Source organism: Orycteropus afer, unplaced genomic scaffold, assembly GCF_000298275.1.
Source record: "Orycteropus afer afer isolate SDZICR_OR568_19922 unplaced genomic scaffold, OryAfe1.0 scaffold00020, whole genome shotgun sequence".
Lineage (NCBI taxonomy): Eukaryota > Metazoa > Chordata > Mammalia > Tubulidentata > Orycteropodidae > Orycteropus > Orycteropus afer.
In genome coordinates, this window is record NW_006921607.1 from 2697298 (window position 1) to 2711339 (window position 14042).

General features: G+C 44.9%; 1 protein-coding gene across 1 annotated transcript in view; it reads right to left on the bottom strand.

Moving 5' to 3' along the window:
* Positions 1-14042, bottom strand: part of TMC2 (transmembrane channel like 2) — a 175258-nt gene that overhangs the window by 148017 nt on the left and 13199 nt on the right. The window contains exons 2-3 of the mRNA XM_007934687.2: positions 7578-7908; positions 3340-3492 (exon numbers count right to left, since the gene is read on the bottom strand). Coding sequence (XP_007932878.2) covers positions 3340-3492; positions 7578-7908 — 484 coding nt within the window. The remainder of the gene's footprint in view (positions 1-3339; positions 3493-7577; positions 7909-14042) is intronic.

The window sequence follows — 14042 nt, forward strand, 5'->3', positions numbered from 1 at the left end:
CTAATTGTTTAGCTTGTTCACCCATCTATCCGTCCCTATACCCATGTTTGCTTTCACTGACAACTCAGTACTGTATATGCAAAAGGGTTCATATTTCTTGTCTGTACTGCCAGAATATTCTTCAAAAGTGGATCATAGAAACGAAGAAGGGGAGGCTCAGAGAAGTTAAGAGATAGAATGCAGTCTGAGAGGGATCAAGAAGCAAGCCAAGGCTATCAAAAATGGCAGAGGTATGAAATCGGTTTGCCCCAATCCATTGCCATTGTGCTAGCCTTCTTAGAATGTCTACAACATGTATGCCCAGGTCAGCCAGCTGCCTGGTTTGGCTAGAGGCTGGGACCCCCACACTGCTGCTTCTAACAAAGAGGATACATTCTGTGATTAATGACTTTACTTCCAGAAGAAAAAAAAAAATCATACAGGACACAATGAGGTACATTGTGGCAATTCTAGAGAGGTAATTACAAATTAAGAATGCAGGTTCTAGAGCCAGATTTTCTGAGTTCAAACCCTGGCCTGGCTCTTTATCTCACGGTGTGACTTTGGGTGGACTCCATGCCTGTTTCCTCATCAGTAAAATGGGCAATGATGTTAGCATCAGCATCATAGGGCATTTGTAAGGATTGTTGTTGTTGCTTGCCGTCGAGTCGGACCCGACTCATAGAGACCCCTCCTTGGGTTTCCGAGGCAGTATCACTATGGAAGTAGAGTGCCCCAGCTTCCTTCCGAGGAGTGGCTCGTGGGTTTGAACCGCCAGCTTTCTGGTTAGCAGTCAAGTGCCTTAGGCACTATGCTACCAGAGCTCCCTTGTAAGGATTACATGAATTATTTCATGTACAGCACTCAGAAACAGTGCCTGGCACATAGGGATCACTTAGCAAATGTTGATTATGCATAAAAAAGAAATAGTATTAAAGGATGAGTAAGACACAGTTCTGCAAATAAGAACTTCCAGTCAAATGAGAGGTCAGAGGCTTGGGGATCAGAGGGCAGGCAGTAACTCAGTCTGAATGTGGAGGGGGCAGCGAGGGCTTCCGGAAGAGGGAATTCCAACCAGAAGCATACCTAAAGTATGGCAGACATGGCATTTTCCCCAAGCACCACCTGAAGGGGGCGCCACTGAACAGTTTCTATTAACCCAGTAAGGCCCAACATCCTTCCTCAAGCACAGCAGACACAGAGGTGTGGGGTGGGGGAAGACTGAGGGGAGCATTTGGCTCCAGGTGCAAGTCCAAGTGGATAGCAGACGAGGCACAGAATGACACACGGAGCACCACAAATATGAAAGGTGCCTGATTGAGGCAGTCGGCCAAAAGGAGGAAACAGGTTTCTGCTCAGACGTCACCACTGACCGTCTATTCATCTTGAAATGGGAGGAGGTCGCAATTTAGGGATTGTCCCTGGGCGCTCGTCACCCTTACCTCGTTATGCCCCTGTTGTTGTTGTTGTTGTTATGTGCCGTCCAGTCGGACCCAACTCATAGCGACCCTTTCTTGGATTTCTGAGGCCGTAACATTACGAAAGTAGATTGCCCAACCTTCTTTCTGAGGAATGGCTGGTGGGTTTGAACCGCCAGTCTTCTGGTTAGCAATCAAGTGCTTTAGGCACTGTGCTACCGGAGCTCCCGATATGCCCCTGTGGGAGCGCAATTTCAGTGCTTGTTGTAGGCGCTATTTTGCCATAGATACGCCTCTGATTCCAAGAATGGTGAAAACAGCAAAGAACCAGGCAATGTTTTGTTCTGTTTTACGTGGGGTCGCCATGAGTTGGAGCCAACTCCACGACAACCAGCAATAGGAATTAGCCAGGTGGGCTGGCAGAAAGCAAAGATCTTTCAGGCTGAGGCACTGGCTTGAGTGGAGACCCAGACACCCAAGAACCTTAGACGAGAGCCAAGATAAGGAGTCTTGGGGGGAGGGGAGGAGAATAGGAAGAGGAAGGAAGGCAGCCTGGAGAGATGACACCCACTGTTTCCAGAGAGAAGACCTCTCCAGTGAGAGGGACATGTGTCCCACCGGATAGGAGCAGGAAGTCTCCCCTCTGAGGCAGGGAGCTGATGTCAGACTTCTCCTCTGGGTGGCCCAACAGCCACCGGTGATTCCTTGGCCCTGAGACTTCCAGCCAGCTGGAGATCTCATTCCACAAGCTTCCGGGCTGCTCTTTTTCCACTGTTAATAAAAGATGTGTTCAGGTGACATCAGAGTGAGGATGAGTTTCTGTTAGAGTGACAGCTGGCTGTTGAGAGAACCTGGCCCTGAGGAAGCAGGAGAAAGGACTCAGAAGGAGGAGTCTGGGAGGGAGGAGAGCCCACAGCATGGAGCTGTGCAGTACAAACTGCAGCCACTAGCCACAAGCAACTCTTTAAATGTAAATAAATTAAAATAACTAAGGCACCTGGCTGCTGACCAGAAAGCTGGTGGTTCAAACCCACAAACCACTCCTCAGAAGGAAGGTTGGGCAATCTACTTCCATAGTGATGTTGTTGTTGTTGTTATGTGCCGTCGAGTAGGACCTGACTCATAGCGACCCTTGCTTGGGTTTCTGAGGCAGTATCACTTTGGAAGTAGGTTGCCCTATCTTCCTTCCGAGGAGTGGCTGGTGGGTTTGAACCGCCAGCCTTCTGGTTAGCAGTCAAGTACCCATAGTGATACCACCTGGGAAACTCAAGGAGGGGTCGCTATGAGTCAGGTTGGACTTGATGGCACATAACAACAACAACATCATTACAAGTTGGGCCCTGGGTTGGTCATTGGGAGTCTTAGATTAGCTAAGACAGACACTCTTCCTGCTCTCATCATTGTGGAAATCATTACAAGTGTGAGTGAGCTACACACAAAGAGGGTCTGGGTGCTTAAAGAACATGGAGAGATCTGAACTTGTTGAGGTGAGGGTCATAGAAACCTGCTTCCAGGAAGGGATGACTGTGTTGGGTTGTGAGGGAGACATAGAGCCACCAGATGAGGTGGGCAAGGAATGAAAAGGACTGGCAGACGATGGGAGGGTTTGGGTGCTATTAGGCAGTCTTCTGTCTCTCCCCAAAAGCCCTGCTCTGTGATGGTAGACAGCAGGGCCTCATGAACAGTCACAATCACCTGTTCCTTGGATCCAACAGTGTCTGCCTGAGTGCTGTGCTTACGCTAAGGATAGAGCAGGGACCAACAGTGGAGCGGGGGTGGGGGGGTGGGGGGTGGCTATGAATCTCCTTCACATGTCAAGCCCCTAGGCGCTAAGGAGGAGAAGGAGGAGGAAGGGACTCCCATTACCCTCAGAAGGAGCTGAGCCTTTGGACATCCTGGGCCCTGGTCGGGGGGAGAGGCCCTGGTTGACCAATCTGCTCACCTGAGCTCTGTCAGCTTCTTTGCCATAGGCCACGGCTTATTTCTCATGGTGGCAATGAGCTTCTTCTTTTCTTCCACTTGTTCCAGGATCCAGGCCAGTTCCTCCTCAGACAGAGACTCCGCACCAGAGGCACTGGAGGCCAAGGAGGATGACCTGGAAGTAGGGCCAGGGAAGGTGAAGAAGAAAATTGAGAAGGAGGCAGGAGTCCCTGGGTGGAGCAAAATGTTACCACACTCTGAAGCTAACCAAAAGCCGAAAGTTTGAGGTTACTGAGAGGTGAATCAGAATAAAGGCCTGGCAATCTATTAAAAAAAAAATCACTGGTTGAAAGCCCTGTGGATCACAGTTCTACTTTGACATGCATGGTGTTGCTATGAGTTGGAGTTGACTCCAAGGCAATTGGTTGTTTTGGCCCTCAAATATTCTGAGGATCGAGGGAGCATGAAGGCAAGACAGAGAGGCTGTGCTCACCAATGCTTACAGCTCTGCCTGTGACCTGCCCTTGCTCAGAGACCATCAGTGATTCCCACTGTCTCCAGGAGAAGCTAAAACTCTGGTCTGTAGCCTGAGCAACACGGAGTGCTGCCTCTCCAACATCCCAGACACCACACTCTAGCACCAACCAAAAAAAAAAAGAAACAAAAAACAAATTCCCTGCCATCAAGTCACTTCCGATTCATAGCAACCCCTCCTTCGGTTTCTGAGGCGGTATCACTACAGAAGTAGACTGCCCAGTCTTCCTTCCAAGGAGTGGCTGATGGGTTTAAACCACCAGCCTTCTAGTTAACAACAAAATGCCTTAGGCACTACACTATCAGAGCTCCTACACAGTGCTGTCCAATAGAAATATAATGCAAACTACTTATTATGATTTTAAATTTTCCAGTAGCCCACTAAAATAATAAAAATAGATAAAATTAATTTTAGTAATACATTTGAGTTAGTCCAATATATAAAAAATATTACAAATTTCAACATATACTCAATATAAAATTATTAATGAGATGTCTTGTACTTTTTTTGTATTGTATTTAAGATCTAGTTTCTGTTTTGCAGTCATAGTGCATCTTAATTCAGATGTTAAGTTTTCATCAGACATACTTGATCTCTACTTAGATTTCATAAAATTTATGAAACTTGTAAGGGCTGGGACTCAGTGGGACTGCCTTGGTTTTCCAGGCCCTACGTGTTTTCCACCCTTGACAGGGTATGTTGTTGTTGTTATGTGCCGTCGAGTCGGACCCGACTCATAGCAACCCCTCTTTGGGTTTCTGAGGCAGTATCACTGCAGAAGTAGATTGCCCAACCTTCCTTCTGAAGAGTGGCTGATGGGTTTGAACTGCCAGCCTCTGGTTAGTAGTCAAGTGCCTTAAGCACTATGCTACCAGAGCTCCCTGACAGGGTATATATAGTCTTACCATTTTTCTAAGGCTCTTTATTAGAAGAAAATATTTGAGTTTTTCTTCTCTGCAGGTTTCTACATAGTTTCTGGCTTTAGTGGGTTTTACTGTAGTCTCTAGTTAAAAATGTAGATTCACATGCCCAAATTGTTTGAAACATACTTAAACATTTTCCAGTAACTGGATAAAATATAAAAATATCATTTTCCTTTGGTATTTGCTTCTGCATTGGCAAAACTAGTTTGTCTTATTCTTTTTTTTTTTTTTTTTAGAAGAAACGCTTTTGCTTCAAAGTCATCAAATCAGTCTCAAAAATGACATCTGTCCATGTTAAGTAAATATACTAACCCTTGTGCCAACTCGGTAGTTTTAACATCAAATTAAAATTTAATGAAATAAAAAGTTCAGTTCCTTGGTCATACTAGCCACATTTCAAGTGCTCCACAGCCACATGTGGGTAATGGCTATTGTACTAGACAGTGAAACTCTAGAAAACTGCCAGCTAGAAGCCCCCTGTGTGATGACCCTCATATTTCACAGACACTGTGTGATCAACTGCCACAAAATCCAAGTGACTGTGTGTGTGTCATAGCCTCCAAGCTGTTCTAAGTCCTTCACTGATAAAAACAGTGACTGCAGTCTCTCGGCTTAGGGACATTGGTGGGATAGTGACAGAACTCTTGCCTTCCATGCTGGGGACCTGAGTTTGGTTACCAGCCAATGCACCTTAGGAGCAGCCACCACTCCCTGTCAGTGGAGACTTGTGTGTTGCTATGGTGAATGGGCTTCATTGTTCAGGCGTCAATGAAGCTTCCAGACAAGGATGGGTTAAGAAGGAAAGTCTAAAGATCTACTTCCAGAAATCAGCCAATGAAAATCCTGTAGATCACAACGGTCTGACCTGCAACTGATCGTGCTACAGGACGAGGTGGAGTTTTCTTCTGTTGTGCTTGGGGTCACCATGAATCGAGAGCCCACTCAAAGGCAGCTACCACCACCAGTCTCTTAGCTCAGCTAGAAGGAGGCCAATGGGGTGAGTGAAAGGGGGAACAGAGAAGCGCAATGCCTGGGAAGCCTTTGAGAAATTTCATAAAACATCTGTAAAAGTTTCATAAATGGGGGATCAGGATGTGGACATGGGTTACTTCAGATTTTAGACGCCAGTTTGCAGCAGAAGCAGCCTCAGAGTTTTAGCTTCAGATAAACTCCTGAGAAGCCAAAGAGAGACCTTAGGATTGACGTTAGGGGGGAGGTAGTTCCAACCTTTGAACTTTGGAAAACCTAGAACACAGTGATTTTTTTTTTTTCCATACTCATGCACATTCCATGACACCTGCATTTTAGTCCTTGCAAGGATGTCTCCTCAGTCTGGGGAACATTCACTCCATGAAGGAACTCTGATGCCTCTACATCCCACTAATATGGTGCTCCATCAATTCCTGTCTTGTGCAGGCATTGCTCTCTACCTTGTCTTACGATTACTGATGCTCATGTCTTATCTACCCTAGACTGTCAGCACCTGGGGAACAAGGGCTGAGTCTTTTTTCCACCCTCCCTATGCCCTGCCTTGGCACTCAGTACATACTTTCTGAAAATGGCATGAATGGGTCCTTTTCTGTACCCCTTACTTTCCATCTGCCATCCAGACACCTGTGATCCATTTAGGATGGTGAAGCCTCTTTCTGAAGTTCAGGATACCCCAGGTCCATCAAGAAAGCACTCAAGTTCTCTTCAAGTTGTTAAGTACACTACTCATCATTTACCCTTTTAGCTCATGTCCAAGAACAAGCAGGCAGTAAAAGCAACAACAACAAAAAAAAAACACCTAACTTGAGCCAGGGATGAGTGGCAGAGAGACAAAAGAAGTCAGTGGCTCCTTTTGAAGGTATAGGTTATCTCTCTGTAAAGATGGAGAGGTATGATGGTACACCTGACTACCTCTCCGATAAGGGGCACACCTGACTATAGGCATGGGCACAGATGATCTGGTTTGTTAGAATCCAGTGGGAAGGAGTACTGACTCTTCACCATAATCCTGATTATTTCCAACTGTTTCAAAAGCTTCCCCATTCACTATTACAGGGGATTCTTGCAACATTTTAAGAAGTTAGTAGGACATACATTATTCCCAATGAGTGGAAAATGGAGGCAAAGGGAAATGTCACATCAAGATTGGTAGCTTGCTGATTCCAAATTTCAGATTCCCTAAGCTGGTTCTATCCACTAAATCAAGTGTGCTAGTGGCAATGGAACAAAGGAGATAAATCAACAACTGAGACACCATCTATTGAACCCCAGTATCAAAGTCAAACATAGGCCTCTCTTGCAAAGCAAAAATTTCTAGAATGTCAGAGCTGGCAGCACCTTTGAAGATCTTCTAGGTCAATACCACATTTCATAGAAAAGGAAGATTTAGCTCAGAAAGATGGTATGCTTAAGCCCTCTGAGAAGTCCCAAATTCAATTGTGTTCCTGTCTCCCAGTCCTCTTCTTCAAGAGCTGTGGTGAGTCACCAGCTGAAATTCATGGAGACTTGGGTCCTTGTCCTCCACTCACTTCCACTGCCATGTCACATCCCCATTCAGAACTTCCATCTGCACCACATAACCTTAAACACTGGAGTCCAGATTACCCAGTGGCCACTCCAACTGTAATGGCTTCTTGTTCTCATTCTGGTTCTGCCTTAAAGCACTGGACAGTGACAAAGGCAGAGGAAAAATTGAAGCCAGACAGAAGCAGGGGCCTCTTATTCACAATAGAGTGGACAGCAAGGGAGGGATAAGGGCCCTGAAGGAGAGGGAGTAAGCAGAGTGGAAACACCCCTGACTCAGTCACACACCTGTGTTTCTTTAGGCGCTTCCATATCTCCTCCTTCTCTGGGAGCTCCTTTTCCTTCTGTGGGGGTACTCTCTGCTCCTTGAAGGAAGCCTTGCCATCTCTCTTCCTCCTCCCCTCGCAGGTCCTCTCTGCTGGGCTCTGGTTCTTTTCTCTCAACTCCTCTTGGCGTCTCCTTTGCCCTGTCTGTTTCCTCCTGGGAGACCCAGGCCTTGGGCTGCCCCTTGAGCTGCCCCTGGCCTGCTCTTTCCAGTTGCGCTGGGCTCCATGGTTGCCTGATGTACTCACGGCCTTGGGAGCCCGCTTCTTTGAGGGTTTCCTGTCTGATCTGTCACCTGCAGGGGCAGGAAATGGACGATTCAGGTCTCACCCACCTCAACCCCAGTGAAGGGCCTCAGCTTTGAGAAATTAAAAGTCCTGGCTCTTCTGGAATCTGCTATTCAGGAATGAGAAAGAATATCTCCTTCCTCTGGCCTCTAGCACCCCAACACTCTTAACTTGGGTTGAGGTTCAACCAAGGCATGTGCCTTTCCTCTTGGGCTGAATTTGCTGCTCCTTGGGGTCAGAGCTTGGCCATCTGTTAAAGATTAAATTTTGTACTCCAAAATATATGTTAAGGAGTCCTGGTGGTGCAACAGTTAAGCACTCAGGCTGCTAACTGAAAGATTGGTGGTTGAAACTCACCCGGAAACTCGACGGCAGAAAGGTGTGGCAATCTGCTCCCATAAAGATTTCAGCCCAGAAAACCCTATAGCACAGATCTGCTCTGTCACATGGAGTCGATATATGTTGAAAATGGACTCAATGGCACCTAACAACAACAGTACACTACTGTGAAACCTGTGAGAGCCGGAACTCAAAAGAACTGCCTTGTTTTTCCTGGGTGATGGAATCCTAACCTCTATTCCTGAAGATACAATCCTGTCTGGAAATAAGGTCTTTGTTATGCTAAACAAACAAACAAACAAAAAAACTCACTGACATCGAGTGGAATCCAACTCATAGTCACCCCTCCATGGGTTTCTGAGGTGGTATCTTTACGGAAGTAGATTGTCCAGTCTTCCTTCCGAGGAGTGGCTGGTGGGTTTGAACTGCCAGCCTTTAGGTTAGAGTCAAATGTCTTGGACACTACACTACCAGAGCTCCCTTTGTTATGCTACTGTGGCTCTATTAGTGTAGGCTGTGTCCTAAACCTAATAACTTCTGAATCATAAGGAGAAGGATAGACACAGAGATGAGCAAGCACAAAATAGAGGAAGACAGACACTATCTGATAGAGGCAGATGAATCTAATAGCCAAAGCCCAGGAACTCCAAGGAGTGAGGTGAAGCTGAAAGCAAGGATCTTAACCAGAACCAACAGAGAGAGCTTCTCCTAAAGCCTGTGCCCCAAATTCAGACTTAATCTTCTGCACTGTGAGAAAATAAATTTGTTCTTTAAAGACACCTCTTGTGGCATTTCTGTTACTGCAGCACTGGGGAAATAAGATACCATCTCTTGAGTCCCAGTATCAAAGTCAAACATCGGCCTCTCTTCCATCAGCCTAGACCACTGAGGCAGGAAGGCCTTGCTTAGGCACCATTCTCCAGGGGTTGCCCCTGCTGTCCACAGGCACGGCACGAAAGAGGTGATAGTGGGTGAAAGTGGCTGACCCAGTTCAGGTCCTGTTCCTCAGCACTACCTAAGTGGGTTTTTTTTTTTTTTTTTTGCCTTTCCCTTCACCCAAGTTTATGTGTCTACCCTCTCATTTAGAGTGGTTTACCTTCCCTTCCCAACCCACCCCTGTAACCATCAAAGAATATGTCTTTTGTGTGTGTGTGTGAAACTCTTCTTGACTTTTATGAGTGGCCTTATACAATATTTGTCCTTTGGTGACTGACTAATTTCACTCAACAAAATGTCCTCTAAGTTTATCCATGTTATGAGATATTACGCAGATTCATCCTTGTTCTTTAATGTTGTGTAGTATTCCATTGTGTGTATGTACCATGGTTTGTTAATCCGTTCCTTCACTGATGAGCATTTAGGTTGTTTCATTTATTTGCTACTATGAATAGTGCTGTGATGAACATGGGTGTGCATATATCTGATTATGTCATGTCTCTTATTTCTCTAGGATATATACGTAGTAGTGGGATTGCTGAATCTTATGGTATTTTTATTTCCAGCTTTTTAAGGAAGAGCCATACTGTTTTCTATAGTGGTTGCACCATTTGATAGTGTGAAGTGGTTTTGGTTTTTTAACAGTGACTTGACCACTGGCAAATCTTCTGATTGAGCAGAATCTGCTCAACAGTATGCACTTTCCCCAACATCTAGTTAAAGTACAAGTATCTAAGTAGCATTTACAAACCAAATACAGGTAAAATATAATGAGGTTCTGGTGTTGATAATCACTCTTTCCACCACTTACTAGTTGAACGACTTTGAGCAAGTTGTTTAACCTCTCTGAGTCTCGTATCATCTATAACATGGGGATGATAGTACTTACCCCATTCAGCATTAGTGAACACATCACAGTGACTGATATCCTCAGATGTACTTTAACGTCAGTACTCTGTCAATTTTAGCCAGACATGTGATTTTCCTTTTATTTGTGGAAAGAATACAAGTTTGGAGTTAGATTGATCTGCACAAAATTTTTTGTTCTATCTATTCTTGTCTCTGTGGCCACAGATGAATTACTTCTCTGCACTTCAGTTCCCTCATCTGTAAAATGGCTCTAAATAGCCCCTATTTTCCTGCATGGTTGGGAGGGTTAATTAAAAACAGGAAAAAGGGATCTGGTCATGGAGTTACTCAAAAAAGTACTTACTCAAAAAAGACACTTGTGTATGTCTCCAACGTGTCTTGCTACCCTGTGTTCTGTGCAGGTCAGAATCAGAGTGCTTATGACAGTGGAACCAGAACTGGCTGTGACAGCATTTGTTCTCACCATCCCAGTTCAGCCTTTTCTGCCATGACCGGAAGATTCCCTCAATGACATTGCTGGAGTGCAGACCTTGGGCAAAGCCTCTATCTTACCCCTGCCCAGCTGTGCAATGTAGCCATCACGGGAAGCTTTTCTACAGTTTCTCTGACCCTTAAGTTTTTACTTCTTTGTTTAAAAGTGACCACATCTGGTTGATGATAGGTAAGGCTGGATTTGGACAGACTCCCAAACATATGGAGTCTGGATGTTTGGGCCTGGTCCTGGATCTGCTGATTATTACCTGAGGGACCCTGGGCAGGTAACTTGCTATTTCTGAGTTAGGTGCTTCTTGGGTACTCGAGAGTATGGCTGTTGGTGGTCTACCTAGATTCCTTTTATCTGACTCATCCATCCTCTAGCTGCTCTAAGTAAGCTGCTAAAAGCTCACACATGCTCCTTTCTCTAGAAATCTGACCTTGGTTGATGAAAGCCATCTTTCTGGGAGTTAACAACCATTTCCTCTCTTCTAGTCAGCCCCTAGCCAATTACTAATGATAGACATAGATGAGAGATAGATAGACGGAGATAGATAACCAGTTGTCGTCAAGTCTATTTGGATGCAGTAGAATTGTGCTTGATAGGATTTTCCATAGCTGTGATCTTTCAGAAGCAGATCAGCAGGCCTTTCTTCTGAGACATCCCTGGGTGTATCTGATTCACAGCTGAACGTTTAATCATGGTGCCAGCCATTCTGTGAGCTCTTGGTAACTGATATCCAAACCAAATCCATTTGTCAAGTCGATTGCAACTCTCAGCAACCGTATATACAACAGAACACAATAGCCTGGTCCTGCATGATCTTCACAATTTCTATATGCTTAAGTCCATTGTTGCAGCCACTTTGTCAATCCATCTTATTGAGGATCTTCCCCTTTCTTGCTGACCCTCTACTTTAACAAACATGATAACCTTCTGCAGGGACTGGTCCCTCTTGTAAACATGACCAAAATATAAGAGACAAACTCTTACCATCCTCACTTCTAAGGAGCATTCTAGCTGTACTTCTCCAAAGACAGATTTGCTCATTCTTCTGGCGGTCCAGGATATATTCAATATTATTTGCCAACACCATAATTCAAATGCATCAATTCTTCTTAGCCTTCCTTATTCATTGTTCAGCTTTCACATGTATATGAGGTAACTGAAAACACCAGAGCTTGAGTCAGGTGCACCTGTCTTCAAAGTGACATCTTTGCTCCTTAACACCTTAAGGAGAGGTCTTTTGTGGCACATTTGGCCAGTGCAATACAATGTCTGATTCCTTGACTGCTGCTTCCATGGTTGTTGATTGTGGATTCAAGTAAAATGAAATCCTTGACAACTTCAATCTTTTCTCCATTTATTGTGATATCGCTTATTGGTCTAGTTGTAAGAATTTTTGTGTTCTTTATGTTGAGGTGTAATCCATACTGAAGGCTGTAGTCATTGATCTTTACCAGTAAGTGCTTCAAGTTGTCTTCAGATTCAGCAAGCAAGATTGGGTCATCTGCATATTTCAGGTCATTAATGAATCTTCCTCCAATTCTAGTGCCACATTCTTCTTCATACAGTCCAGTTTCTTGTATTATTTACTCATCATACAGGGTGAATAAGTATAGTGAAGGGATACAACATAAATGCACACCTTTCTTGATTTTAAACCACACGTATCCCCTCGTTCTGTTTGAATGACTGCCTCTTAGTCTGTGTACAGGTTCTGCATAAGCACAATTAAGTGTTCTAGAATACCCATTTTTTGCAATGTTAACAATAATTTGTTATGATCCACACAGCCAATTGCCTTTGCATAGTCAATAAAACATAGATAAACATATTTCTGGGATTCTCTGCTTTCAGCCAAGATCCATAAGACATCAGCAATGATATCCCTTGTTCTACATCCTGTTCTGAATCTGGCTTGAATTGCTGGCAGTTCTCTGTTGATTTATTGCTGCAAGTGTTTTTGAATTAGCAAAATTTTACTTGCATGTGATATTAATGATATTGTTCAATAATTTCCACATTTTGTTGGATGACTTTTCTTTGGAATGGGCACAAAATGCTCCAGAAATGCCTTGCAGGGAAGTCTTCTCCCATAGTCAGCACTCTACCTACCTCCCTATGCACCACTTAGCTCAGGCCTCTGTAAACAAAAGGACAGATCTCCCTAGGGGTCAGTTTGAATCTGTCTGCCACCCCTTCTGGTTGGTGCTGAGGACTGCTGACTGAGGCTGCTGTGTACTAGGAAGCAGGCATCTTCAGTGGAAGCACATCCACAGCCAACATACTACAGAGGTGGGACTCTGATATCAACAAGGCAGAACTCAGTGGAGATCTGATTGGAGAATGACACCTCCTTCCCCTACCAGGTGGCTGCACATTGCTACAGAAGGTTCTCTGCAGTGGAATCTGATCCCATAGTCACCACTCAACCTGTCTCCCTGCACATCTCCCTGCATATCTCCTAACTCTGAAACCAACAAGGCACACCTCCCTGAGGGGATCCATTTAGGTTTGTCTGCTGCCCCTTCCCATCAGTGCTGAGGACAGCTGACTGAGGCTGCTGTGTGATAGGAAACAGGCATTTCTGAGTGAAGGCTATACCCACAGCCAACATACATGTTGTGTGTGTGTGGCTATGATAACAACAAGGCAGGCCTCCCTATGGGTCTATTCAGAGAATTACAGTCCCTGCCCCACTCAGTAACTGTCAGCTGCTGAACTGATATGAATCCCTACTGAAGGTTCTCTGCAGTGCAGCTAGGAGACAGGCCATCTAAGTACTCCCCAAATCATCACAGGGACAATAGGGACTCTGAAACCAGTAAGACAGATCTCTTGGAGGTCCTTCTGAGAAGTGCCAGGACCTCCTCCTCTTGCTACAGAGGAACGTCGGTCTGGGCTTCCCCTGAATCTCAGCTCAAATATAAGCAGCTTTCACAGAGCAGGAAAGGAGACCTTGGACAAAACCAGAAGGCAACACCAGCCCCAAAGGAAGTATGCTGGGTGTGGGTTTTCCAACTGAAAACATGGTTGCAGCAACAGAGAAGAGAAAGGAGTAATAACCAAAAAGAGAGGACTGTGCCCCATGGTGGACAGGTTGCTTAGTACATGATACCACTCTTTACTAGCAGTGCCTGATGGTGAACAGATTGACCACAGATTATGCTCTGATGTGTTTGGAGACACTGAAAGTTGAAAACCAAAATCAGGTACTTTTAGATCCTAATTAAATAAGAGAAAGAAAAGGAAGTATCACAGAGGAGAGGAAATGGTAAGCAAAAGCTGAAGGCTCTACTTGCCTAAGAGTTTTTTGAAGAAAGTAGTATGGTCAAAAACATCAAATACTGGGGAGAACTGAGAAAGTTAACATTCCTAAGAATACCCCTAACAAGACGAGCTTTGCTGGTCTGATAGAGCCTGATGGAACCACTGAGACTATGGCTCCTAGCTGCCCTTCAGGTCTGGAATTGAACCCACACCTGTGGCTTCCAGCCAAACAAAAGACAGACACATGAG